This window comes from Temnothorax nylanderi, unplaced genomic scaffold, assembly GCF_030848795.1.
Source record: "Temnothorax nylanderi isolate EJ_2023f unplaced genomic scaffold, tnyl_v1.0 TNYL_tig0019_pilon, whole genome shotgun sequence".
Lineage (NCBI taxonomy): Eukaryota > Metazoa > Arthropoda > Insecta > Hymenoptera > Formicidae > Temnothorax > Temnothorax nylanderi.
Genome location: NW_027249081.1, coordinates 1,173,609 through 1,201,461, shown reverse-complemented (window position 1 = coordinate 1,201,461; position 27,853 = coordinate 1,173,609). Strand labels below are relative to the sequence as shown.

Sequence of the window (27,853 nt, the reverse complement as noted above, 5' to 3'; positions counted from 1 at the left end):
TTGATAAATGTAATTAATGTAACAAATCTAAATAATTGATTTTAATTTTGTATAAGAAAGATCACAACTAATATCTTTATATACTTGATAATAAAATATACACAGAGAAAAAATAATGTATTAATAGCATTAGTCTGATGGGAAATAATCTTGTTAATTCAGTAACAGTATTAGTGAAACAATACTTATTTGATTAAAAGAAATACTTATTTTATTAAAATAAAAGCATGATGTATTGAATTAACAAGATTATTTCCAATTAGACTAATCCTATTGATACAACATAATTTTTTTCTCCGTGTATATTTGCCAAATTTAAATAATTTGCCTATAAATTTCAGGCGACTGGCATATTCTGCGATACAAAGAACATTAGATGCATTAATAAATAATGCACCGACATAACGTATGTGCTTACGGGTGCATTCTCCCGTAACCCGTAGCACAATAAATCGATAAATGATGCTCCAGGATTAATTATTTAGCCTAGTCTGATCTAGTCTATCCATTTTAGGGCAACGGATCTGTGAGAAGTCGCATTTATCTATAGTACTATTATATGGATACAATACATAAATATACCTAATATTAGTCTCGCAAATCCGTTACCCCATACTACTATAAAAATTTCGTCACTCACCGATCCGATGCGCAACGGGCGGAGTAATTCGGTCACGTAGCTACGATGATACTGTAACAAAAACGAAAGATATAAATTAAAGGCGCTGAAAATGATTAATGTTTCAAAAGATACACATAATTTTACGCGCATCTAATTTGTCTTTTAATTAGATTCACTGATATAATTATCTATTTTCCGGAAAAAATATTTACAAAAATAAATTTTTATAAAATTTTAAATAATTTCTTTTTTTCTAATTATTTTTATCGAAATAAAACAGTCCGAATAAATGGGAAAAACCTATTAATTTTATGCAGATAAGAGATGATACTTACCCCAGGGTTGCTCCGCCGGTGCCCGATGTCTCTCTCGGACCTCCTCCTCCTCCTCCTCTCAGGACGTCAGGTCTCTCCTCCTTCTCCTCCTCCTTTCACTGCACAGGATACTCGCGAAGAAGCTGTCCAACCGCTGCACCATCACCTTTTTCACCAAAAGTTGTGTTAAACCGCGCTTAGTGCCGACAGAAGATAAAGAAATAATAATTATTTAATTTTCAGATCGAATTAATTTCTAAATTGAGCAAGACATAATTATATTAACTTCTTAATGGTGATCTTCTTGATGTTAGCAAACACCAATAAGTAAAACATTATTCTTCGCATATTTTTCCCGATTTATCGTTAATCAACTTCAGTCGGATTTCCGGCAGATGCAAAAGGAAAGTAACGTATATGTAACGCAGAAACAGCAAGAAACGTTAGTTACGCTCTATGTGCGTCGAACCAATTTCAGAGATGTTTCAATGTAAAGGGAAAGAATAATAGCATGGGGGTGAACTAAATTTATATCCCTGCATCCAATTTCTACAACGGTATATAGTCTGCAGACCGTAGTAGACTTCGGCCCGTATTCTCAGTTCACTTTTATCGATAAATGCGCGCATTTACTTCTAAGATTCTACAGTACATGTAACGTAAACTATATGTTAAATGCGCGCATTTATGATAAAAGTGAGCTGAGAGTACGGGCCTTCGGCTATTGTTTATTGCTTCGTATACGCTTTGATGTCATCATAGCATGCGGCGAGACAGCGACCGCGACAGTGCAACTCATTTACGTGGAATCGAATTATCGTAAGTTACTACATATCCCCGTTTACGCGAAGGAATTATCGTAAGTTACTACAGAAGTAACGCTCGCGTATAAATATTTGTCCCGTCACCCGAAAAAAACGGCCGCGACGAGCGTCTTCCAGGAAAACGGCGCCGACGGGAAACATGGCGGATGTATATCGCGCTCGCGACGAAAACCGCGCGAGCTTCTCGACGGGACGACATCGACATGGCGATCGCATTCGCGAGCGCAATTACTCGCGACGAACGAATATGAAGCGTTGCGTACTTACAGGACAGGAGAGGCGAGGCACGGTATTCGGATGCCTCCGATGTGTACCACGATGCAAAATTGTCTCGAACACACCGGCCTCGATCGCGGGTCGATATTCCAGGGATTCCACCGTCATGCGCGAGACACGGCGACGAGAAAACGCAGGCTCCGCAAGCGTCGCGTACACCATGCTGGACGACGATTAACCCGTATTTTTCGCACATCACACCACATTACACACATCACGCTCGCTCGCGACCGAATACGATTACGATCGAAGCTGATCGAAGGTCGTCAGAAGGATCTACGCCGCGTGGCGACGTCGCGCCTCGCGGCCGTATCGCGCTGTGTCCTGATGGAAACTGTGAACTGTCCCCCACCCCTTACATTCCTTCGCGCGGCCGCCGCGGGGCGCGGTGTACTTGCCGAAATTACTACGCGCGCGATAACAAAAACACGCGATTGGCCCAAATCAGGGATGGGCATGAATTCCATGATTGACGATTGATAAATAAAAATTTATTCGTTATTCTCTTATCCATTGAATAATGAATAAAAATTTATTTGTTATTATAAAATATAGATTTTACTAACAAAATATATATGCAATTCTCGACAAATGATTATATGAATAAACATTATTATACGCATTTATGATATACATTTATGATATACCTACCTATGACATTATACACATTTATGATATCTATTAAAATGACAATTAAAGTAGCTTAAATCGACTGTAACTGGCAATATATAACGTCTTTCCGATATGAACATAGAAAAATTCTATTAAAATGAATTTATTAAACATGATTTATTTATATATATGACTGAAATATGCATCCACGAATACAATTCCGTTTTTCGTTAAATTAAAGAACAGGCATGTAATTCGCTCGTTCACGTAACACGTAATTCGTCGTAAATGTTTCAAATTTATTTGCACGTGTGTGTGCGCCTCTTTATTTCTCATATACATATAACACCTCTATAAGTTCAAACGGAAAATCAAACGACTCGCTAGATCACGCGCCCGCTGCGTGCGTTTTCACCGAACGAGCGAATAGTGACGCGAGCAAAATAAATATCAGCTGAAAGACGCGTGATCGTACCCCGAAAGACAAGCAAAGTGAGAACGCCAAATGCGCGATCGTTCTCTTTAATTACTCAATTGATTATTAATCCCGCTTAATGAGAGGTTCAAGCTATTCATCGAAGCGTCTCTCCAAGCGATTCACTCATTCGGAGTAGAAATCGAAACGGAGGCAAGAGACGCGAATTCCGAGGTTATCGTCTCACTGCGACACGTGGGACAACGACTCTATTAAAATTCGGATGTATCGCGCTTTGAATCATTTATTTCTCATATGCACATTATGACCTCACATGCAGATTATGTCTGGACTCTCGAATGGCATTCATTTACATATCTCGTGTCGTGCTTTGAACAGTTTGAACGCTGTCCCGGAATAATTGTGTGATTTATCTCCGATTCTTTTCCGGAGAGCGGAAAGCGGGTCGAGTGATAACGTGAAATCGTATCGTGATTCAAATAATAGCACGCCGCGTGATACTATAATTATATGTTCGTTCGTTAATATTTTTTATTTTTGTATATTTCGTGCCGCGTAAGTTAACGCGCCCACAGTTCATGCAGTACTTGCAAGTCAAATAGGCAACTATTCTTATTAGTGATAAATAAGTGTGATTTTTGTCCGTAAAAATTAGCATATAATTAGATTTATTATTTATGACATCTTTAATGCTATACGACCTCTACGTAATAAAATATTGAGACAAAAGTCACATCTTTTACTAAAGTTGTGAGCCCTGTGAATATATGTACAACAGCAGCGCGGCAACGTTGCGGTCAGCTGAGTCAGCAGTCTTCGTCGTCGCGATCTACATAACCTGTACGTACAAGCAATACAAGTGTGAAATATGAGCTGGAGCGAGCAGCCTCGACGTAAGGGACGTTTCGAGACGAAACGAAAAATTGATAGAATCTATTTCTCCGTGCGCTATACTCATCAGCTGACACGTGCGACGTTGCCAAGCTGCCGCTAGTGCCGCTCGAGCCCAGCCATCAGTTCCGTGTTGTCGATTTAGTCAATCGAAAATTACGTTTTATTATTATATGGTTCGGTCAATGAACTCGGGCTTTCGTCAGTATCTTGCAAAATGTTTATTGCATCGTTTCGTCAGTTTTTGGTTCGTTCATCTATTTTTGAAGTATTGCAATTTTTGCAGCATAAGCGCTTTAGCCTCGTTTTTCGGATAAGGGGTCCCCCCACCGCGTTAAATTGGCAAAGTTTACGGACATATATCTCCGGAACCAATCGGTTAAAAAATTTGAAATTTTACAGACACACTCGAGGAACGTTAACCTTTCATTTCATATCACATTTTCCGGGCTAAGTACATATGACTTAAATGCATGAACCACCTTAATGCGCCCACAGTCGCAACTCCTCCGTTGTGCAAAGTATTATAATAGTGCAGTTTTACGTTCGCGAGATTTACGTGCTCGATACCGTACCGTGCGTGCGATATATTTAATATACGCGGCGTGCTTTGTTCACGTGAAATCACCGTCATGCAAACTAAGTGATTGAACGTGAACTTGTTTATTGAAATTTGACATCTCTGCGTTTTACAGAGTCGCGAGTGCATTCGAGAAGATAGCTCTGAGATTCAGGAGTTATATCTTCAGAAGCATTATCGTCAGCTACATAAATTAACTGAAGTGCCGTGAGTGCAACGAATAAATTCAAAAAAAGGAAAAAACTTGAGGGACATTGGACGTTACAACCCGATATGGTTATTACATACTTATTGTTAGCTGCTGCACATCGTACCTGTAAGTTATCAAATTATTTTATAACTTTTTAATAATAATTTTTTTAAATAATTTTTTTAAAATAATTTTTTATAATATTTTTTTATTATTTTAATTATTTTATTCTTTTTTGTTAATTTATTTTATGAAAAAGAAGACAATTACAATTATGTTTCAATTTTATTCTAATTCTTTATAACATTATAATTTACGTAAATTATAGTTTGACGCGAAATAATTTCATAAATAATAATAAAATAAAAAGATTAGAAAATAAGGTAAAATATTCGAAGGAAATAAGGTAAAAGATTCGAAGAAAAGGAAGAAAGAAATTTCGATTTCTTATTGCGCTCCTCATTCGCCTAGTCTTCTTTCCCGCAGAATTGTTGTCTACTGTCAGTACTGTCACTGTCTACCCATCACGATCGGGACGGTGCCGATGACGTCACGGCTCCGCCGCTAGCTCCACATCAAAATGGCCGCATTTTAGTCTACCGAGTACTTTTCTTTACTGTTTGCCAATAGCCGTGCTAAGGGCCTGGCGGTGTTCGTTTGCGTCGGAGCGGATCTGTTTCGCCGGAAATTTTCCTGTGTCGCGCGACACGATATAAATTTCCCCGAAATAGAGCGAACGTGACCGGGTAAGTGTGGGAAAAGTGAGCAAAAAGGGTGTACGGCGCCGCGCGCGCGGCGTGGCTCCGCTCCGCTTCATACGGACGGGCCGCCGCCGCCGCCGGACCAAGCCCATTCCGTCTCGAAGAGACGGGATCTTATTTATAGAGATTGGAGAAAAATCTACGTCGCTCGCGCGTCCGCAAACCGGGCACGCAGTTCGTGCGTAATGCGTATACGAAATTGCGCGCTGCCGCGACGGCGTCCCGCGTAAATAAACCGCCCGTTATACCATACCGGCTCGCCCTTTCCTCGCAGGAAAGGTTATACCGTCTTCCCTTATCGTCTCCTCCGGCTCCGACCGGATCGTTCGCGCCCGCGGTAAATCGCGCGCGAAACAGTAAGACTCGTAACGCCGAAAATCGCGTCCGTCTCCATGTGCAGAGAAAGGAGTACGCTGGAAATTACATTTCGGAGTAAATTTCGGATTAGACCTTTTTTTTTAACTCGAGAGAGCTCCTCCATTGTTGATCGGCAAGATCAACAAACAGTACAATTCGTAGACTAGATTGCTTGTTTATTGATAATTATGAGACGTTATGTCCTCTCTCACTGATTAGCAAAATTGGCAGAAGAATGGTTCGTAGTCTGCTGATTGCTATGTGGGAGCTTGTCCATGTATGTGAAAGAAGACAGATGTATTATATATTTTAACACGATGAAAAGTTTGATTATTAAAGCTTCATAAAGTTTGATTACCTTTCAATAGTTTCAATTGCATAGCGTCGTTAAATGTAAAAGATTGACAGGATGTAAAGATTTGTTTATCTATGTGCAACGCGACATTCCATCGTCTGAAATATGTTGAAACAGGATTGAATGACCTTGCTCTTTCACTTTGCAGGTTTGTCTGCGTAGATTCTCATAAGATGTTACGCCACCAACATCACGCGATGCAAAATCAGCTTCGAGATCATAATAGGTTAATGTCCTATAATCAAATCTTATATTAACACTTCTGCAACGACGGGATCAAATAAAAAGTGATCGAAACATTAGTCTATCCTAAGAATACCGATCTTATAGAATAGAATAGAACTGAAGTAAATAATAAACTTTATTATATCATGTAAATATCTGTGCAGATTAGTAAAAATTGACCAAGAAACTTCCTAAAGATTCTGTTTAGTGACTTAATAATATATTGCTGTAATGTTTCTACATGTACGGTGAAAACTTTTCAAGAGTCACTATAAAAGGGATTAAATATGTAATAAAGAACAATGTGTGTGTGATATTTGCTAATTTATAAAAAGTTAGTACAAAAATGAGAAATTTATCCAATGATCCTGGGTGTAATCAAACAAAAATGACTCTGCAGAATGGCAGGACCAATGCGGCCCATGCAGCAGGCTAACATGCCTCAGCTACATCAGCCGCAACATTTGCTACCACATCGGAATCCGCATCAACAAATACTGTCCATGCCCCCCCATCAACAGCATATGCATCACATGCAGCATCCTGGCCCGCCGCATGGAAATCCGAGACAGCCGATGTTGATGGGTATGAATACGCACAGTACAAACAGTAAGTACGGATACACGGTGAAAGATTTGATCCTTGTTCTTAATTATCGGCGTGAAAATTAATGCAAAACACTTACTTCCAGATACCATGGTTAGCGTTAGCATGAAGGACCAAGCAAATACAGTTTCTGTGACTCTTCAAAATGTGCAACAGCCTCAGTATCCACATCAGCAGCAGCAGCAGCAACAACCGAATAATCAGCAAAATCAGCCTCCCCAACAGCAACAGGCATCGCAACAGCAGGTGCAACAGTCGCAATCGCAGCAGCAGCAACAGCCGCAACATGTGCCGCAACAACCAAATGTGGAGCAATCGAAGGTGTTAACGAACGATGCCAATGGAGAGTCCAGAGACGATAATGCATCTGGTCAGAATCATGCCAACGGGACTAATCCAGCTTTGGCAAACATGAAAGAAAAAACACCCATGTGCTTATTAAACGAGTTGGCGAGATTCAATAGGATTCAACATCAATACAGACTGACCAACGAGCAGGGACCGGCGCACAAAAAAAGATTCACGGTGACACTAAAACTAGGTGAGGAGGAATATGTCGCTGAAGGTCCTAGTATAAAGAAAGCTCAACATAGCGCGGCAACCGAAGCATTGACGAAAACTTGGTACCGTCAACCTCCACCTAAACCCACCAAGGCTATGAGGATCGGTCACCTGGGCAAATGTCCGACAGGTTCTGGTAATTTCATATTTTGACTTCTATATGCATGGAATTATAATAGTAGAATAATAATATCGATTTGCAACGTTATCGTTCTCAGTATAAGTAGTTATAATTGTACAGTAATGTCGACTTATAACTTTATCCTTTTCAATTACAAGATCCACATAGGGGCAGAGGGTTGTAGTACTCTTCAGTATTATTTAATTTATCTAAATCGTGCCGTTTTGGATCGCAGGACATTTGCCGCCCACTGTCGAATTGAACGCGTTAGCGATGAAACGGGGTGAGCCAACTGTTTATACGTTCCGACAAGCTCCTCCAGCTGCGTTGCAACATCAATTTATGCCGCACGGATTCGGTAACTTCCCACGAATGTATAATCCACGACTTGCGTACAATCGTGGAGTTCACACGGATCTTCAGGGACTGTATCTCGTAACTCTGAAGGTGGGCGAACGCGAATTCACGGGTAGAGGTTTGACAGGCCAAGCAGCACGTCACGATGCAGCTAGCAGAGCCTTGGAACAGTTACGTCAATTGCCACTACCGGAAGAGATCGCAAACGTGAATAACTCCAACGAGAACGGCTCGCTGAGTGGCATTGACGATCCGAACGCTGAGTTGAAAAGTCCCGTATCTCTTGTTCACGAAACCGCACTAAAACGTGGATTGCCAGTCAGTTTTGAGGTCGTATCTGAAAGCGGTAAACCTCACATAAGAACCTTTATGACAAAATGCACTGTCGGCGACAAGGTTACTGTGGGAGAAGGATCCTCGAAAAAAGTAATCTCGCAAACTTTTCAGGTAGAAGAACGATAAGTAGTGCAATTTCTAATGCTTCTACCGTCCCTGTTTTCTTAGGTGTCGAAGAAACGCGCCGCCGAGTTGATGTTAGACGAACTGAAGCGTCTTCCTCCATTACCGGCTACCATACAGAATCGAACGATGCGAGTGAAACGTAAGCCACCAGCGACGAAGAAGAAATCTCGTAATTTAATCAAAGTGTATCAAGAGCCCCGTGCAGAGAATGAAGCCGCGGAGGAGGTCAATCCGGTCTCGCGACTGGTTCAGATTCAACAGGCGAAACGCGAGAGGGAACCGGTTTACAATCTGATAGATGAGAAGGGCGCACCAAGACGCAGAGAGTTTGTCATGGAAGTGATAATGGGCCAGCACTCCGCCCAAGGAATCGGACCTAACAAGAAATTGGCCAAGAGAGCCGCGGCTGAGGCTCTCTTGACGCAATTGGGATACAGTAAACCGTCGCCGCAACCCGCAAAACCATCCATAAAGACGGGAGAGAACGAAAACACGGAGTCGAAGCCTAGAAAAGTTACATTTCTCGAGGACGAACAAATGAACGACACTCAACCTCACTCAGTAGGAGGTAAGGAAAAATATCGATAATAGTCGTGTTCGATAATCGTGTTCGAGAAATTAAAAAATTTATCGTCTTTAGGTACCATAGGCCGCCAATTAGTACCTGGTCTTTTATTGGTAGACGGAGGTCAAGAATCTAAACTGGGGAATGGACCCAGCGTACAAATAGTTGCTGAAGAGTTGCGCGAACAGCAACAACAAAATACGGCTGGTGTTTCGCCCAAGGATCAATTGCATTATTTATCTCAGTTATTTAATTTCAGCGTAGAATTTAGCGATTTTCCTAAGGTAATCTATCGCGATCGTTTGATCTGTATTAAAAGAATATTAAAATAGTCTTAATTAATTTTAAAGTGGAATTAAATAAATCAAAATGGAACGCATGTGTGAATAAGAAATGATGAATGTGACATTGACGTATCATTGAATTAAGCCATTATTTTCCATTAATGTTCCAGGGAGTGTCTATAAACAAGGAATATTTATCACTTGTGTCGCTAAGCACTGATCCACCGCAAGTTTGTCACGGTAATGGAGCGACAATAACTGCGAGTCGCAATCAAGCGGCTCTAAGGGCGCTTCGTACTCTTAGTAAATTGGGACTTGATAATGCCTCGAATGCAGCACAAGTGAAGAAGGATAAAGGTGCATCTGGTGATGGAATACACATTAGCATTCAAGTTAAAAATAACATTATGGATGGAGCTATCGATAAGTAACTGAGTAGCGCTTAAGTACATACATAATGTTGAGTTATATTTATGCTTCTTTAGGACACTGCAAAAGAAAGTTGAGTGAATTCCGTTGTTATAAAATTCTTTGCAAAATTGATGATATTAATATTGTTTATTCATTGCCAATTTCACATTTTGGAGATGTGCTGTTCCTCGACAGAGACTTTTTTCTTCAATCGCGCAAAGAGGGTCTCAGCCGCGGTTCTGTTAGCCAATTTTTTTACTAAATCCGATTCCTTCATACGCGGAATCTGATCTATTAAAAAAACTCTCTCTTTCTCGTGGAATCTTTTTTTCTGTATAGTAATCTATATAGAAAAAAGTTGCTACAATAATCTGACTATATTTATAATTGTAAAAATGTATTTATATCTACCTCAAAAACATTTATCAAAAATTTACACAAAGCGTTGTGCATAGTCTGTATCTATATATATTTTCATTTTACACGTTTATTGTTTATATTGTTGGATTGCTTGCTATCTACATTACTAAAATTGATGAAAATCGAATGGATATAAACTTGAATCAATTTATATAAAATTATTTAAATTAGTTATTAGCATGTGTTATATGAAATCTTCCTAATCTTTTGCAGTGTCCTAATTTACATTAAAATGCCGTTCAAGCACCAATAAGCGATATGTATTTAGTAATTGTGTAAGAATTCTTTCGTTTAATGACTAGGAACGTCTGATTAGTCACAGTAGACAATGACAAGTTTCTGTGACTATCGGAAATTTATTGTTATGAATTACAATAACGTATCATTAAACGATTCGTGTATTACAGCTCTTGCAAAATTAACAATGCTATGGAACATTATTGGTGCTTGATCGTGATTGCGATCCTAGCAGTGACAGATATAACTGCTATATTTATTGTAACTTTTCATTGACAGGATCACAATAGCAATATACTTATCTACAAATGATTCAAAATGGTCATTTTCCAGTTAGGATCAGTCTATAATATATAATGAACACTATAGGGAAATCGTTAATCGAAGTTACACGACCTGGAGGTGAAATGCGACCATCTCTTAATTTCTCAATTGAATTCCTTAGCTTCCACATTATCATGAATAAAAAGCTGTCTTGTTATCTAATAATATGTTAATCATTCATAATAATGTTTTTTTCCTTTTTTTTGTTTTAAATCCTCGGTTGTTCGGAATTAATCACTTTATATTTTTTTGTGTGTATACTTTTTTGTCGCATTATATGAAAAAAAATGCAAGTTAAAACTTATTTCTATTGAGTCGCATGTGAAAATTATAAATAAAATCGTATAAAACGTATTTTTCCAGAGCAAGCTCTGGCTACGTGCGCTGGAGATACGCGTTGATTAAAACGATTGTGTGAAAGATTAAGTAGTTTTAAATTGATAAAACATAGGTAATGCGACATACACTGTCCCTATGCCCCAATTTGCTTTTCTACGGGGGCCAGAAGCAATCTGGGGTCAACATATTCATGTATCGTAAAATATTGAGAAGTGAAGGGAATAGAAATTTCCATACATCTGTCATTCGGGTAAAAGGGTAATGATACGCTGTATAGGAAATTTCGGTGAATATAAAACGGAACGAAAAGAGAATAGTAATTTAAAAAATTTGTCCCGTTGCGTCAAGACCATTACAAAATTGTTTTAATCTCGATGTAGAAACATCCTAAAAAACGGCGAATTTTGTCTGGTTGAGAAGAGAAGGGAATAGAAATTTCCATACATCCTATCGTTCGCGGGTAGACTGTAATGATACGTTGCATCGGAAATTTCGATGAATCTAAATAAGAGAAAAAGAAGAGAAGGCAATAATTCGAAATTTGTCCTGCTGCGTCAAGACTATTGTGATGAAATTGTTTTAATTTTGTTGGAAAAATAGTCGTGAAGCAACGGTGAATTTTGTATTACTGTCGGAAAAATACGAGTAAGAATACTAGAGTAAAGGAGACTTAATAATGGATGAAGATAAACATTGAGAAACGGTACAAACTTTGAATATTCGTAACTTTTACTTCTTGAACTTAAGTTCTATGCGTCTCACGCAAACTATAACGAACATTGCCTTTTATTGACACGGTGTAACGACACAGAACTTTGTACCGGCGTTCTCAACCAAGTGACTTTACTGTCTTCTATTCATTACTCTCGTATTACATTGCGATTTACTGAACAACAAATACAAACAATTTACATAAACTGCAACTGTATAAACGGTTAGTAAACTGTATTATTGTTCACTAAAATCGTGTGCACATTCTATTCATAATGCCCGATACTCGGTACATTGAAAAATTTGTAACAAATGTTCGCGATGATGGATCCGTCGATTAAATCGAAGTTTGTTTGAGACATTCGCTGAAAAAAAATTATTTATTGACTCTTCGAGACTCTAGTTGGGTTTTGTTTTGCCTGATACCGATCACTATTATAAGTGGGCCTTTCTTGTTCATGTGGCATTCAGTATTATGAGACACGGTGGTAGATTCCATTGCATATAGTTTTTCAAGAGCCGAACAGGACGAAGATGCGAATTGAACAATTTACGTCGCGTACACTGCAAGAGGAAGAGGAAAAAGGAAACGATTTCATGCTATGAACTGTAATACCGTATAGTTAATATTAATGAATAGATAAGCGAATATAACGTATCAATTTACCGAGATACCGGAGATAAAATCCTTCGACATTTTGAGGAGAGAAAGCTCGCTCGCGCGTTGAAAAGTCGACGCATTGTCGGACTTAATCTGCAAAGTGTTGAGAAAACAGAAGGCTAATGCGTCGATATTGTCAGGAAGAAGAAAAGAGATTGCGAAATATTAATTTCATGCGTAATCTATATTTCGTTCTGTCATTTTGTTTTAATGCCGTCACATATGTATACAAGCGCCACGAAACGTTTGCTTACTTTCGTTTAGTATTAGGAAAACAACCGCTGCCGTTTCACTACGTTGCGACACATTGTTATGTAAAGCTTCTGTAAAATATATCAACTTCTCGCGATTTTTCAGTTAGTTGGCGGGACGAGAGAAAGTACCGTATACGATATATACCGTAATGTAGCCCGGTTATGTTAGATTTACATTTTAAGTGAGGCAATTTGTTCGTATGCTGTAACGTGTACGCTGTATAAAACACAGTCACGCAAATGCGAGTCCTCGGCAGCTTCCCATCGAGAGAATGATTGCTTCCTGAGTAGATCTAATCGATCGAGAAGGATCATTCGTACTTGATGGAGCTTTAATTGCATTTTCGGGAGTAAATTGTACGACGTATAGGAATCTACTGCTTTCCTCTATCCGCATCAGTTTGTATTTGAAGTTGAAGAACGATCGTAGAAAGGTTTCACGTTTCATGTATATGGCCTTTTTACTGTGCGTTTCAAATATACGCATGACAAGGTGGCACACGAATACCTGAATATTTTACCTTATTTATCCTTATCTAAGGCTTCCGTTTGAATAAAATACATATTCTTTGTCAAATGTATCAGTGCTTACTTAGCGAATCAAATATTTGCGAGATTTAATACCTAATTTTTCAATATGTATTTTTTTAATTTGTCTAATTGCCACAAGAATTTCACAGATATCTCTGATGGAGAAATTTCTCAAAACTTTTCATATTAATCAGAATTTCTATGAAAATTTTAAGATTTTTTCAAAATTTTTATACAAATTGGAACATTTTTCAGAAAAAGTAATAAAATATTAAATTTATAGTTTGTTTTTATATTTAAAACCATCTAAGTGGTACAATTTTAAAATATTATAATAAAATAAGAACGGACTACGGTTTTTAGAAAATTTCTAAGAAAATATGAGAAATTTTTTTACCAGGGATGTCTCTCGATTTTAATGAAACTATGATCTAAACATCTAAACGAAAAAATGAATTTATTGTGCGGAAAGCACAATTGTTTACTAAATATCTGGGTCATTTTATGCAATGCGGGATACAAGAATCCCTTCCTTATCGGACGGGATGTTTTAGTTCAACGTTTTGCCGCTTTTCTGTCTTCGGCATCTTGGCTCGCGATTTTCATATTGGATCCAGGATCATCAGTTTGAGTTGATTTGAGCTGTTATAACCTCAAATAAATGAATGCAATTGAAATTTTAATTTATTAGCAATCTCAACAATTTTAAGTTTACTATTCTGACAATTTATTGAAGTCTGACTCATCCAAATTGAAGTCTCTTCGTCTATGTTGATGTATTCATGATTGAAGAACGATGTATCGATCAAACAGTCGACTACAGGTTAGAATCACCGTTGATATATTTTATTCCGTGAGACAACTCCTCGTGAAACGATGGATTAAAGTAAAACGACGACCGATGCGTATAAAGAGAAACGTTTATTGTCTCAAGTATAAGCATGAATTTTTTAAGTTGTCGCTCGTAACGTAACGTGTTTTCAGCTCAGTCCTTTCCTTTCTTTGCCGATGTGATGCGGTGCCTTCGATCCCGTTCCGGGATTATTTAGCACAGTTCACTTAATTTAAGATGGAAGAAGGTTAGCTTCTGTTTTTCGCCGAGAAATCGGCCGAATTTATCGTGCTAATTTATATATTGCAGGATTGACGAGAAAATAGAGGAGTAGAAGCCTCGTTTTGGAACATATACACCAGAGAAAATTGTCAGAGCGGCGGGATCCCGAACGAATCCGAAGATGTTCAAGAATACCTTCCAAAGTGGTTTCCTATCCATCCTGTACAGCATCGGCAGCAAGCCGTTGCAAATCTGGGATAAGAAGGTGAGGAACGGACATATCAAGAGGATCACTGACAACGACATCCAGAGCCTCGTTCTGGAGATACTAGGCAGCAACGTTAGCACAACGTATATCACATGTCCTGCGGACCCGAGGAAGACTTTGGGTATAAAGTTGCCCTTTCTGGTGATGATTATCAAGAACCTGAAGAAGTACTTCACATTCGAGGTCCAGGTAAGGTTCTCATTAATTGCTAAAGTCCCAAAACGAATTACCATTATTACTTCATACTCCTTTGCTCACAACCTCTAATTTTACAAACCTCTTATTAAATCGACTCATAGATGCGATTGGATGCGATTAAGAATCAAATCCACTTTCACAGCATAGATGAAAGTTAGGAATCAAATCCACTTTCATACACATGGAAGCCCCACATCGCTTAAAAAAAATATTTGATATATTTAAGAAGAAATTAGAAATTATTTTATTCAACAAATCGTTTAACCTGTTTCTTCATATAAAAAAAGAAATTATTATACATTGCAGATAATAGACGACAAAAATGTACGTCGCAGATTTCGTGCTAGCAACTACCAGTCCACTACGAGAGTGAAACCATTCATATGTACTATGCCGATGAGACTGGACGACGGTTGGAATCAGATACAGTTCAACTTGGCTGACTTCACACGCCGTGCCTACGGAACGAATTACGTGGAGACACTGAGGGTCCAAATTCATGCTAATTGTAGGATACGACGAGTGTACTTTTCCGATCGATTGTATTCGGAGGACGAATTGCCGGCGGAATTTAAATTATTCTTGCCTATTCAAAACAAGGCAAAATGTTGAGAATTAGTGAAAGAATAGTTTTTGGTAAGGAAAAAAAGAAGAGTTCGATGCAATGTTTCTTTAAAAATTTGTTCAAATTAGAAGATAATTCAAAATAAAAGATAATTTATTGCTGTTTGCCTTAACTTTATATGTTGCTCCATCATGTATACTACAAGCAATATATATTAGTAATAATATAATTAAGATTAATTTTTTACTTAGTGGAATATAGATCATGTGTCATGCATTAAAGATGTGTCATGTATTGCATGTATTTTTGCTTATTACATGGACAAGAAACATGTATATTTCTCTTTTTATATATATTTTTCCTATAATTTTATCTTTTTAAATAATTCGCTAAAAATGGTTAAATTTATTGCAGACCGATATCCATGCGCCATTTCTGTTTCTCTGCAAATTTTTGTAAAAGTTCCTCCGATTTATCATACATTATTTATAACTCTACTTGCGACACATCGAGTCTTTTATCCTGTAATTTTTCGATAAGTTTTTTATTTGCGGATTGACCTATAGCTATAAAATCAGATACAACGTCGTTAAGTATATGATTCACGATTTTATTTCGTCCAGTTTTGTGTCTTTCTAGATTACAGGTTGCATGTGTTTGAACATATCTTCAGTTATATCTTCAGCGTTTTCTTCGATACTAACCAGAGATCTTAAACGATTGGCGATATTTTTTTCACTTTCTCTAATGTATTTGTGCTTAGAAATATCATTGCTTCGAGTGTCGGTCGCATTACTGCTTATTTTATTAAGTTTAATGCTCTCCGATAGATCAAGTTTAAAAGCAGACGGAGAACCGACCGCAGAAACTCTAAATTCTGCATCTGTACTATTATTTTTTCCTATCTGTACATTATTATCGTTGTTACTTAATGTGCAGTTTCTCGAGTTCATGTATGTGTCTCCTACATTCTGAATTTTCTGCAGACTTTTTGAAAATCTGTTATCTTTGAATAATATTTCACTGACATACGTTTTTAAAAATTGGCTCTTTGCAATTCTTTTTAATTCGACAGAAGATGCAGGTTGCAGCGTATGATTATTAATTTTTATATTTAGCAGGGAGTTTCCTGCCTTATACATTTTGACGACACATCGTTGCTCTGCTTTCCCTGTTACGTCAGTACTACTTTTTTCTAATTTCTTTTCTACAACTGAATCATTTATCAAAGATTTTATAAAGAATTCACTTTGTCTTGTAAAAACATCTCGATTACGTATTTTTATTGCATTATTTAAAGCATCTAATGACATGTAATTCCTTTTCAATGTATTAGAATTGTACAAATTTAGGTCAGGTGGACTCGAACTTTTCAGTTTCTCCGTGCTACGTGCGTTTTTACATAATTCTACTTTCGTCGGTGACGTGCTAACAGAATTATTTTTGGCAAAACAATTCAAATCAGATTGCTCTAAAGGTCCTAGAAGCCAAACAAGAAATAAAAATATGTCAATACGTATGTATATCTCACATTTCTTCAAGAATCTGTAAAACCTGTGTAACATTCTTCCGTCTGACAAGCCTTTTCGATGAAACCGATTCCCCGCTTCAACAGATACATATCGAAGAAAGCCCGATACATCTCGACAGGCGTCTCATCGTCGTTATAATGACGATCTTGCAGATACACTCTTCTCAAATGACAATTCGGATAAATCGTTACTCGCTGCAGAGCCTGATAATCCATTCCGTACGCTTCGTGACAGAGAGTTTGAAGGTTTATCTCCAAGAAATTCCAACATTCCTCCAATTTCAGTGGAATACGAGCCACATTTGCACTGATACTCGGCAATCTTTCCACATTGTAGGTCATGAAGGAGAATCTTCTCCGATATTGTTCCTTGTCTACTATCTTTGCACGCAGAAGATAGAAAATCATCATTAAGACATTGAGAATAATAGAGATATCTTTCATGAAACCTATAAAAGCATCCATGTACTTGAATCTCCAGCTTGAACCGCAAGTTCAAATTCTTTATGACTAACGCGAGAATGGGGAGCTTTATGTTCAGGACGTCTACTGCTTTGGCAGGAATAGTTATGCTCGTGGGGATCGTGTTGTCGTGAGGCCCAGTGATCTCGATTATTCTATCTCCGTGCAACAGCTCGTCCCTCGCTCTACGAACTTTACCACCGTAGGAAACGTGTTTCGACCACAGATCCAGTGGCTTGTCCACGACGCTGCACAACAATGACACGTACCCACAGATTTCGTTCTTCGACATCTTCTCACGGAAAATTTATGTGTGCTACGATTGCATCACAAAAAAAATGGTCACCTAGAGTATCAAGAACAGATTCTGTGAAATAGTTGCTACAAATTTCCTCGACAAAAAGGCTGGAAGATCAAACATATACAATACTGCTGGCAGAATACTAGCAGACATATAGCAAAGTTTAGCAAAAATATGATGACAGATCGATGGCAGAAATCAAGCAAACTTTGACATGTAACTTGACGCAGTTTGACGGCGGAAATCGAGCGGAATTCGCGTTCAACGGACTCTGCCCGGTTTCCGCCCCCAATCGGCTGTCAGGTTATGTCAGAAGGCTTCGCCGGCAAAACGCGAGCTTGACGCGAACACATTCGATGCCGATTTGCCAGCGATTCCTGACAATCCTGATTCCTGATTGAATTTGCTGTTAATGTTAATCACTGTCAATCTGCCAATCTGAACGGCCCGCTTACTGGGGATGCAGAAAGGAGTATCGACATAGCTTCTTCGGGGAGTATGACGTGACTTTTACCGGGTAATCCGGATATTTCAACATGATCTCTCCTTCCTGCGATAAAACGTGCAGGTGAAAAATGACGAGAATTTGATAACTGTTCCCATGATTTTTGTTTTAATTTTGGAAAGGGTCGAGAAGGGACCTTCGGAGGTTATGTTCCTCCTCGTTCGCACTTGTTTTTTTGCGCGTTATTTATCACACAAAATTTTGACGAAAAAACGGGAGAGTAATAAATATTTTCGAAGATCTGAATTCATGGCAACAACAATATTTATATTCCACAACGGGAATAATAAACTTAAGAATGTATAATAATTGTTAATAATGAAACGTATTTTCTAATTTTCTCTTAATTTTTTTAAAATTAATTATAATTATAATTATTCTCCTGTTTGCGCTAAAAATATGTAATGCAATTTTTATTTCCTCTCTGTACGTACTTTATCGCGATACGTAATTATGCATTAAAATAATCATTGATAATATTCGTTCCGCTTTTGCTTTATTGACATTTAATCAATTCATTACACATTTCGTGCTAATTATAATTGTACGACGTGTCGAAAACGCCGACGAGATAAGACATTGTCGATCGGAGACATCATTGTCATCGTCAATCACGAATGGCATCGCGATAATTATCTCTCCCCCTCCCTCCTCCTGCAAATTAATTCTCCCCGAAATACAAATTCGGGGGGTGTCTTTTTCTACTCGCGCTCCGGCGAAAATCATCCCGCCGCCGGGACAAAAAGGGGGTGAATATAACAAACGTCGATACGAATAATTAACGAAATAATGATCGTGTCATTATAACGAGCCTGGCGTAATTAAGAGCTGCCATGGGGGGAATCGGGGGGAGGGGGCGAAATTGGGCGAAATGGTTGAGGCGGGCGGGTGGGAAGGGGAGGGGAGGGGTAATCGCGGACACACGTGCACACACGTATACACTCGGCGGGCGTATTAATTGCTAATTATTAAGTATTGATTTTTTTAAATGGGGACGTGGAGCGTAGCGCCGGCTCTCCGCTCCCCCGCCGTCAGAAGGGGGTGCGCGGAGAGGGGGGGGGGGCGCCGCTCGTCCGCGGACTATTTTCCGCGGCGCGCAAAAACGCGGCGCGCGCACGCGCGCAGTGATACCCGGCGGAGAAATGGCGGGAAACCGGCGGCGCCGCGACGGCGATCTCGACGGCGTGCGTGCGAGCGAACGGGCGTCGCGACGTCGACGGACGGCGCGCGCGGGGGACACGTGGTGCGTCGCGCTGCGAATCGCGGCGCGGCTTTTACGAGATTCCACGAAAACAGAAATTGGCGGGCGCCGAGATGAGTCGAGCGTGCCGGCCAAGATGGCGGACCAATTAAGAGTGTTGTCGCGCCGGTCGCGCGCCGATGCGTTTTATTCTTTGCGCGCCGCATGGCCGTCGTTGCATCGATGTAATATACGATTTTCGCGGACGACGAAGGCGACGGCGGCGGCGTCGCGACGCCGCGAATACGCGCGCGCTCTCCACCGTGGCGGGGTGCGCGGAGGGGGGAGGAGCGCTTTGCGCGCGGGCGCGCGGCGGGCCGCGCCGCGACGCGAGGCGCCGGCGGAATCCATAAATAAAACAATTGGTTATATACATATGTTTTTCAAATCGACGAATGCTATTATATATTTTGTATTGAGCACTCGCGGCACACTCCGGAGGGGGCGGAGGGAGGGGGTGGAGGGGGACGGCGGTGGGCGACGGAACGGGGGACGGACGCACGCCGACGCCCGACGACTAGCCGCGGACGCGCGGGCGAGAGCGCGCGTCTGTTTTTATAAAGAGCACACGGGCACGACGACTCCGCGTCGCGTCGCGCCGTGCCCGCGCGGCTTATAATCTCGCCCAATCCGCGGCTCCACTCATAAAGTATACGGCGGAACAAAAAAAGAGGGAAAATCGTTATAGAATAATCAAGCCGTCGCCGCCGCGCGCGTTCGCCCGCTTTCGGCCGCCGCCGTCGGGAGACACACGCGGCTTCTTCTCGGTCGCGCATCGCCGTCGTCGCCGTCGTCGCCGTCGTCGCCGTCGTCGCCGTCGTCGCCGTCGCCGTCGCTGTCGCCGCCGTTCCTCGCGACCGAGGATGCCCCGTCGTTGCCCGAGTACATGAAGACGACGTCGCGTCGCGGGCCGACTCGGCGACACGGCGTTTCGTCCTAGCCGCCTCTCGCTCGCCGTCCGTCTTTTTTCGGGAGAGGAGAAAAGAAAAAAAAAGAAAAAGATCTCGTCTCCGACGTGAAGCCCGCGTGCGGTGCCTCGCCGAAGGATCGGCCGAAACGAAAAGTCTTCCAGCGGTGGAACGAGAAGAAAAATCGTCTCCCCTCTCCTCCCCCGACACGCCGTTCTCTCCTTTTTTTCTTTTTCGTTATTCTTCCCCCTCGCCGCTCTCATATTCTTTCTCTCTCTCTCTTTCTCTTCCTTCGCCGTTTTCCCTCTGCCGCTTTTCTTTTTTTGAAAAATGGGCACGGCGGCACGCGATCTCAAGCAGCAGCAGCAGCGCGATCGGCAAGCGGACCGGCATCCCGCGGCGCAGTGCCGGATCTGTGCGGCTGACATCGCCACCGACGACGACGGGATGCACATTTTCGCCGAGGACGGCCGGCGTCATTACCTGCAGACCAAAATACGGAAATATCTGCATATCCTGGTGAGTGAAAAAATTCGCGAGCGGCATTTTTTCGCGCGTACCTTCGCGGCGAGTGCCCCTTTTTTCCCGCCCTCTCATCTTTTTTTCCCTCGTTTCTCTCTCGCTCTCCCTCGTTTTTTTTTTCTTTCAAAATTCGCCCCCTCTACCTGCCGCGATCACGTGCCGGTCGAATTTCCGGCCGCCGTTTGGAATTTCGAAAACGCACGTCGTCCGCCGCTCGCCGATCGCTCGCCGATTTCGCGGAATCGGCCGACGATTTTCTCTTACGTGCCGATCTTTTCCGTCAGAGACGATCGCGTCGACAAATTTCTGAAGATCGGACGTGCGATCGCAGCTGACGCTCGCGAGAAATCGGCGCCAAGTTGACTCGGAGTCGCGATCGTGCCTAAATCTCTAGCCCTCCCTTCTCTCGCGGTCGAACAACGACGAGCTCGCGATTAAATCGACTCGTTCGTCTAAATATAACGGCGACATTTTCGTGGATGCTCGAGGAGCGTATATGCACGGGGTGTTACACGCCTCGCCGAGAAAACCCGCCGGCCAAAAAATTCATCGCGTCGGTCCCCCCTTAATGAGCCGCGAAATGTCATCGAGCTCCCCACGTCAGGGACGTGAACGGCAGCGTGACAATTTGAGGGGGCTCCGATCAGACGTTGTAACGCGCGCGCGGGGGGAACACGTCGGCCGAGCGCGACCATTTTGTGCGGGGCTGCAAAAGTGTTAAAAATTAGCATTTTATTGATTGCAATAAGTATACCGTGCGCCGCGTGTATGTGTGTATCCCGCTATATATAAGCCCGACTACATCTATAAATACAATCGGAAATGAGGGCCGCGTCCGCGGTGGAGCGGACGGCAACGGGGAGATGACGTCGCGCGGAATAAAATTGCGATTGCTCGACCGAGACGTGATCGCGCGAGGGAAGAAGAGAAGAAAAGAATAGAAACGGGGCGAATTTCTTTCTGAATGAACCAAAACGTCCTTTCCTTCCACCGTCGTTATTGGCGCTCGCAAAAGCTAGGTTAATTGTCGGTCGAGGATGAAATCGGGGGAAGAGTTACGGCACGCTGAATGGGAGATAATAATAACGCAAAATAAGAGATATAATAAAAATAATGACGAAACTGTAAGATGATGCTTAATTATGCAATTGACATAAATTATGTGATATCGGTATCTGAGAGACGGTCACGATTGGATTGACATATCCTTCGTATATGGAACAAATTAAATTTGCAGAATAGGTATAGACATATATAAAAAGGATATAAATAAAGAATATATAATATATAAAGGATACATATTTTACAGTAATTGTTGCCCATTATACAATTTCCACCTTGAGAAAACTATACAATATGTTGTGGAAGTGTAATATACTCATCTTTAAATGTTTCACAGGTGTCATCGGAGGACAAATTTTCAAAGATGGTCTGTTCTACGTGCATCAAGAGATTGGAGGGTGTCCATCGCTTTGCGATGATGGCATACCGTACCCAAGAGAAGTTGAGATCGCAGCTTTATGGTAACATTGACAATACGAATCCTGTACAAGACGACGAGATGCAGAATATTAAAGATATGCAAGATACTGCAAAGAAAACGGAGGACCGAGGACTGTTACATTCAATATTGACAAAGGTGTGCGTTATAAATAATCTTTTTAAGATAATCTTTCTGGGTATATTACATTTTTATCTGTAGCGCTTAATGTAACATCATTGTCGCTCGTAGGGTGCGATAGAAATTTTAACCGAAGACGAGCCACTGGGACCACCGGAATCAAATTCCCAAGAGGACAAACGTTGCACCCCGAGCATGGAGGAAATGGAGGTAAAAGTGGATCCGATGCTATTTTTACAATGCGGCATGGAACAGTCTACATCCGAAGCTTCAGATTCCTCAGACAACGAGGAAGAAATAATAAGGACACATACGCCGGAGCCATTACCTTTAACAAATAAGTAGGAATTTTTATACTGTTAATAAAGATCGTAACGATAGCCGAGTGTGCTCGCTTAAAGCTTTCGTTTGTTTAGAAATACTGAAGTGGAAGAGGAAGACGAAGAAAAGAGAGATGAAGGTGAATCTAAATCGCACGAGGACAGTAGGAAAGCCGCATCCAATGCACTAGCGAAACCACATGAATGTACAATATGTGCCAGATCTTTTATATCGCAAATTGGCTTGCAAAATCACTTGTGGTCGCATTTACCCAGAGAAAGAAGATTCGACGGAAAGCCTATTTTACAATCGCAACACGTTTACTCTACGAATGGTGTACTTCACACGAATAGTGATAACAATTCGTCCAGCAACTTCATCTGTCCAATCTGCAGTAAAAAGATTTCTACAAAGGGAAATTTGAAAGTGCATTTAGAGACTCACAGGCCTAAAGGAAAGTATGGCTGCGACATATGTGGAAGAATGTACGTTTGCATTGTAATAATTCTCGTAATAATTTAATATTAACTATTTCACTCTATTAAGATATAGCAAAGAATTATTATCAACCTCTTGTATTTTTTTTTAAATTTATTTGTTTCTATATTGAAATAATATTAATATCTCAATATTAAATTTTTGACTAATAATGTATTAATTATTATGTATTGATTACTATTATCCTCGAATAATTTTCAAGTACCATTAAAGAAAAATTTGATTCCTTGCAGTTTCAAAACTCAGTCGAATCTGTTCAGACACAAGGAGTATCACGGCGGCGTACAGTTTCCATGTAATGTATGCGGGAGAGTGTATCCAACGAATTCGACGTTACGCGCCCACAGCATAACGCATTCGGACTTGAGACCGCACGCATGCCCGCTTTGTGATAAGACGTTCAAGCGAAATCAGGATTTAAAATTCCACATAAATCAGCACACGGGTGCGAGGCCTTATCAGTGTCCTTACTGTCCGAAAGCTTTCGCGAGCTCCGGCAACTGTTTTTCACATCGTAAAAGAATGCATCCCCGGGAAGTCCATCGGGATCGACAGAGAGCGGCGGATTTAATGAGATGAACCATGGGCAGTCAATACGAGGACTGGTCTTAGAATTTCGGATGAATGTTCTGCCGGGGTGATCGTATATTGATCATGTATTAGTAACTGTCGTAATGTAAACTTTATTTTCAGAGATTAACGGTGCTAACGAGAACGGAAATTTTGTATGTTTTATTGTTCTTAAATTATTTATACACATTTAGCGTTAAGTACGTTGTTGTTGGTATTGCATATTTTGTTAGTTATTTATTGAATACGTATGTCTTTCTACTGTCTGATATAGAGATTATTGGTGAACTTCCATTATTGTTAGTAAGCTTAGCGTTGAAGCTTTACTACAATATAGCAAAGAAAGTAAGTTTGAAATTTCATAGCCAGATTTATATATTGATACTTTTAGTTTTATTTTCTATGCATATTAATGCAATTTATACGTATTATTTTAGTGATAGGAAAATAATAATTGTTGAATGTTTCTAGGAATATAATGTAATTGTTTAAACAATTTAAATTTAAAAAACAGTTAAATGTACTATCGTTTAAACCGGTTAACACGTTCTGATTTCTGACATCTGATTTTGTTATGTATTAGTACATCTTGTTCTTGTGTTAAAAATGTCCACACTGCCATTTTTGCGCATATTTCTTCTTTTTTTTTTACATTATTAAAACATTAGAATAGATAGTAGTAATTATGATTTGTGTATGATTGTGTACTTCCATAAGAAAGTTTATATGTAGCAAGATGTATTGTAAAACTAGTTCTATACTTTATATGACATTATCTTGACAACTCTGTGATAATTGTATTGGTACTGGTCATTTTATACTGGTTATGAAATTTACAACTTACCATATAATAGAAATATTATTCTACGAACGTAGATTATACACGATTGTAGCATTATTCAAACAGTGACGAAGATTCTAAAGAAAAAAGCACATTATTTTACTCACAGCGATCAAGCAGATACGCAGGGAACTTTATACGGAACATATGTATCGACCAAAAAGCGAAAAGAGAAAATTTTGCGGAAGAGAGAAAAAAAGAGTTTCGTAGCCTGTGACATATTTTTAGCACAATACAAACATCATCATAAATGTTAAGACTGTATACGAAAATTATGTGTCAAATTAGATAATAACTTTAAGGGCGGACAAGACCGGATGTTATATGAAAACAAGTCTAGTCGTCTAGCAGTATTAATTATCAATAAGTGTAGGCGCCGTAGTCGATATTACAAATACGATCATGACGTTATTCTTGTAAGCGAGATATATGAGGTAAATGTTAAACAGAAGTCTGAGTAGTTCTAGGAAGGCATAGTTAAGTTAGTTAATTAGTTAGACGATTCGTGTAACGTAGATAATAGTCCGTGCTTCCGTATACATTCGCACACGCGCTAAAACACCGCAGAATGCGTAAATAGAGAGCGTTACAGGCCCTGAGAAAAAAGCAAGTACACATAAACAGTCAGTACACAAACAATAAGTAGCTCGTACTACGTATCGCAAAGACAAAAAAAGAAAACCACCATGTGTAATCACATTATATTAATACAGCATTATTAGCTCATAGAGATATAAGCGTGTATTTTGTGATTACGTTTTTTCTGGACGCTTGCCGACATGTATTATATATACAGACACTTTAGACATAGGTAACAATCAATATAGTGATATATATTATATATATATATATATATATATATATATACAAAAATAATCAATTTTTGACAGAGAAAAAGAGCATCCGAGGTGAACCGGTGCTCGCGGCTCAATCGTCGTCATTCTTGCATTTTAGACCTTAGAGAATCAAAAATTGAGTATTTTTCTAAAACCGACACGCCAAAGACACACAGTCCTAGTAATCGAGACTAGTAATTAACAATAATTCAGAAGTGCCAGTTGTAATGCAGAAAATTAACATAGCGTACTACTTAGCAGCAGACAAATACCACGGAGGATCATTCTGTAGAGTTAATGCAAAATACACACCATCTGTGACGTATATATATAAATAAATTCATTGTATAAAATTAGTCGGACTTGCATCCCGCGTTCACGGCATTCACATAAAAAGAGACGCATGTCGGTGAACTGCGTGCGTGCATTATCGATGACCATGTAATTACGAATAAAAACAACGCAACTTCAAACGACCGTGTCATTGATCCGGAATGGAGTGGAAGGACATTTTGTCGGCGCCCATAAATGAGCGGCATACATAAAATGCGGTTTTTATGATCATGGACCGGTCTCAAAGAAAGTTTACGAAGACTTTGCTCCTGAGCTGCACGGCATTCACCGTTTTTTAAGATTACCTCAAGCGGATGGACGTCAAATTTTTACCCAAGTAAAAATTAGTTTCTTTAAGACAATAACTTTCTTCTTTATTCAAAAGCATATCATACAAGCTCTGTTTACTGCCATTTAGATTTATCCGTCCGTAATCTTATTCCGATAAATCGATTCTATAAGTTGTGAAGTAGAGTTACCAGACACCCAAATTGGACACAGAGTCAAAAGAGAGAACATTTTATTTTTATAAATCTTTTATTTTGTTTCTTAATTTCCTTTCAAACTTAATTATAATAACTTTCGTAGATACATGATAATTGTAGGTCTATTTTCGGTCTGGAAGGATTGACATCAAGCGATACCGCGGATGATGAATATCTCCGAATATCGCAAACCAGAAGATTGCAAAATAGCACACGGAATAAACGCAGTTTAACGCAATAAGTAAATTTCCGTATATTTCACCCAGCTAAAAGGAAGGTGAAGAAAACCTTGGAATATGTATTAATTTATGTCTGTGCGCGCGATAACGAGCAAAAATACATCTACATTATCTACAAGCAGTCCGCTTTTTCTATAATTTATCTAATGCCCGTAGCCTTCGTATTATCTGAGCATTGCGTAACACGTTATTTGCGTCTAGTTGCGCCTAATGCGCGTATAACTTAGCAGCATATCACTCTACTCTTAATGTTTTGATGTTTTGAAGATTAATCTTATCTAATCGATATTTTTTGTTCGCTGTGTTTACGATTCTTTAAATGACGCACGTTTTTTTTTTACATCTTATATAGAGTCTCCTCTAGAATTTGTGCGCACGGAATGCACAGTGCAATTCTCTGCGACGGCAAAAAGCAATATTCCTTGGCAAAATTACGTTCGAGCGATATGGTCTTTAAATGAGAGCAATTTAAGGCTTAAAACATTACTTCTTCCGGTATAGAAAATAGCGTTGTGCATTCCGTGTGCACAATTTCTGGAAGATATTCTGTATAATAAGCAACGCGTATAATATACAACGTGAATTCCAACAAATATACTGACATAATTAAGTAATGATAGCGTTAAGAACTTAAAAAACAATTATTAACTTTTAGTTTGTTTCCTACCGACACCAAGCATACTTATGCGATGACCAGTTGTATATTGTTTATTTGCAGACATCTCACAACAGCGTTTGACACATTTTGCCGTCACTATGCAGAAATCAAACGAAAATAGACAACGGATAAATCTCTCATAAAGATATCTATAAATGCGCTCGGCAAAATTATTGATTGCGGATATCTTAGTGGTGGCGTTTGATACGTTTCGCCGTCATTATTATGCATAAATTAAACGCAGTAGGCAACGGATATATCTCATGATTCATGAAGATATCTACAGATGCGCTCAGCAAAACTGGGATAAAAAATAGTACATAAGATACAGCGTAATATATCAATGCCGAGTACACAGTTTTCGAATTGTGACATCGTCGCACCGAATTACGCAACATACACAGAGAGATACTTTTATTGATCATGATTTCAGATTCGGAATCTTTTCTGTATAGAATCGCTATTGGTTACCAGTAAGCAATACTGCCGGAGAAATTGACGTGTACATTTCGTTTGCACCACGTGCATGATGCACGCGCGTGTCGCGGGTACGAAACTCGAAACTGCGGAAAGAAGGTAAACGAGTTTGCCCTAGTTTTTGCTTACATCT

The 27,853-nt window shown here is 39.8% G+C and overlaps 4 protein-coding genes and 1 long non-coding RNA gene across 9 annotated transcripts; 3 read left to right on the top strand and 2 right to left on the bottom strand.

The window, feature by feature from the left end:
* Positions 1-204: 204 nt before the first annotated feature.
* On the bottom strand, positions 205-2,357 carry LOC139768908 (uncharacterized). Its single transcript, XR_011717450.1, has 3 exons — positions 2,028-2,357; positions 958-1,102; positions 205-691 (listed from the first exon to the last, which is right to left on the bottom strand). It is a non-coding gene; the product is annotated as an uncharacterized lncRNA (long non-coding RNA).
* Positions 2,358-4,719: 2,362 nt separating this feature from the next.
* Positions 4,720-13,261, top strand: Stau (double-stranded RNA-binding protein Staufen). 2 transcript variants are annotated; one of them, XM_071699735.1, is made up of 9 exons: positions 4,721-4,871; positions 5,232-5,491; positions 6,367-6,444; positions 6,844-7,052; positions 7,135-7,746; positions 7,967-8,514; positions 8,593-9,118; positions 9,191-9,399; positions 9,570-13,261. In XM_071699735.1, the coding sequence occupies exons 3-9, from the start codon at positions 6,392-6,394 to the stop codon at positions 9,828-9,830; spliced, it is 2,418 nt and encodes an 805-aa protein (XP_071555836.1). In that variant the 5' UTR covers positions 4,721-4,871; positions 5,232-5,491; positions 6,367-6,391; the 3' UTR covers positions 9,831-13,261. The 2 variants fall into 2 exon arrangements, with proteins under 2 accessions (XP_071555837.1, XP_071555836.1); XM_071699736.1 differs by lacking the exon at positions 6,367-6,444 and having other exon boundaries at positions 4,720-4,871.
* A 625-nt stretch (positions 13,262-13,886) lies between these two features.
* On the top strand, positions 13,887-15,544 carry LOC139769017 (cilia- and flagella-associated protein 20). 2 transcript variants are annotated; one of them, XM_071699749.1, is made up of 4 exons: positions 13,887-14,110; positions 14,272-14,366; positions 14,429-14,798; positions 15,114-15,544. In XM_071699749.1, exons 3-4 carry the CDS (start codon positions 14,523-14,525, stop codon positions 15,417-15,419), a joined length of 582 nt encoding a protein of 193 aa, XP_071555850.1. In that variant the 5' UTR covers positions 13,887-14,110; positions 14,272-14,366; positions 14,429-14,522; the 3' UTR covers positions 15,420-15,544. The 2 variants fall into 2 exon arrangements, with proteins under 2 accessions (XP_071555850.1, XP_071555853.1); XM_071699752.1 differs by lacking the exon at positions 14,272-14,366.
* Positions 15,545-15,961: 417 nt separating this feature from the next.
* On the bottom strand, positions 15,962-18,059 carry LOC139769019 (uncharacterized). The gene is made up of 3 exons (XM_071699755.1): positions 17,373-18,059; positions 16,927-17,284; positions 15,962-16,852 (listed from the first exon to the last, which is right to left on the bottom strand). The coding sequence occupies exons 1-3, from the start codon at positions 17,655-17,657 to the stop codon at positions 16,008-16,010; spliced, it is 1,488 nt and encodes a 495-aa protein (XP_071555856.1). The 5' UTR covers positions 17,658-18,059; the 3' UTR covers positions 15,962-16,007.
* A 1,872-nt stretch (positions 18,060-19,931) lies between these two features.
* Positions 19,932-26,001, top strand: LOC139769013 (uncharacterized). 3 transcript variants are annotated; one of them, XM_071699745.1, is made up of 5 exons: positions 19,932-20,838; positions 22,241-22,480; positions 22,574-22,803; positions 22,879-23,268; positions 23,515-26,001. In XM_071699745.1, exons 1-5 carry the CDS (start codon positions 20,650-20,652, stop codon positions 23,858-23,860), a joined length of 1,395 nt encoding a protein of 464 aa, XP_071555846.1. In that variant the 5' UTR covers positions 19,932-20,649; the 3' UTR covers positions 23,861-26,001. The 3 variants fall into 3 exon arrangements, with proteins under 3 accessions (XP_071555846.1, XP_071555845.1, XP_071555847.1); XM_071699744.1 differs by having other exon boundaries at positions 19,933-20,838; positions 22,864-23,268; XM_071699746.1 differs by lacking the exon at positions 19,932-20,838 and adding an exon at positions 21,480-22,083 and having other exon boundaries at positions 22,864-23,268.
* The last annotated feature ends 1,852 nt before the right edge of the window (positions 26,002-27,853 follow it).

Bases quoted from the DNA above. Each gene is read 5' to 3' on its own strand.
- LOC139769017 (XM_071699752.1), top strand. From the start codon at position 14,523: ATGTTCAAGAATACCTTCCAAAGTGGTTTCCTATCCATCCTGTACAGC. The intron at 14,799-15,113 runs GTAAGGTTCTCA...TATACATTGCAG, and splicing joins ACTTCACATTCGAGGTCCAG to ATAATAGACGACAAAAATGT.
- Stau (XM_071699735.1), top strand. From the start codon at position 6,392: ATGTTACGCCACCAACATCACGCGATGCAAAATCAGCTTCGAGATCAT. The intron at 7,053-7,134 runs GTAAGTACGGAT...ACTTACTTCCAG, and splicing joins GAATACGCACAGTACAAACA to ATACCATGGTTAGCGTTAGC. The intron at 8,515-8,592 runs GTAATCTCGCAA...CTGTTTTCTTAG, and splicing joins GAGAAGGATCCTCGAAAAAA to GTGTCGAAGAAACGCGCCGC.
- LOC139769019 (XM_071699755.1), bottom strand. From the start codon at position 17,657: ATGTCGAAGAACGAAATCTGTGGGTACGTGTCATTGTTGTGCAGCGTC. The intron at 17,285-17,372 runs GTACATGGATGC...CTGCGTGCAAAG, and splicing joins GGTTCAAGCTGGAGATTCAA to ATAGTAGACAAGGAACAATA. The intron at 16,853-16,926 runs GTTTTACAGATT...TTTGGCTTCTAG, and splicing joins GACGGAAGAATGTTACACAG to GACCTTTAGAGCAATCTGAT.
- LOC139769013 (XM_071699744.1), top strand. From the start codon at position 20,650: ATGGGCACGGCGGCACGCGATCTCAAGCAGCAGCAGCAGCGCGATCGG. The intron at 20,839-22,240 runs GTGAGTGAAAAA...AATGTTTCACAG, and splicing joins GGAAATATCTGCATATCCTG to GTGTCATCGGAGGACAAATT. The intron at 23,269-23,514 runs GTACGTTTGCAT...GATTCCTTGCAG, and splicing joins TGCGACATATGTGGAAGAAT to TTTCAAAACTCAGTCGAATC.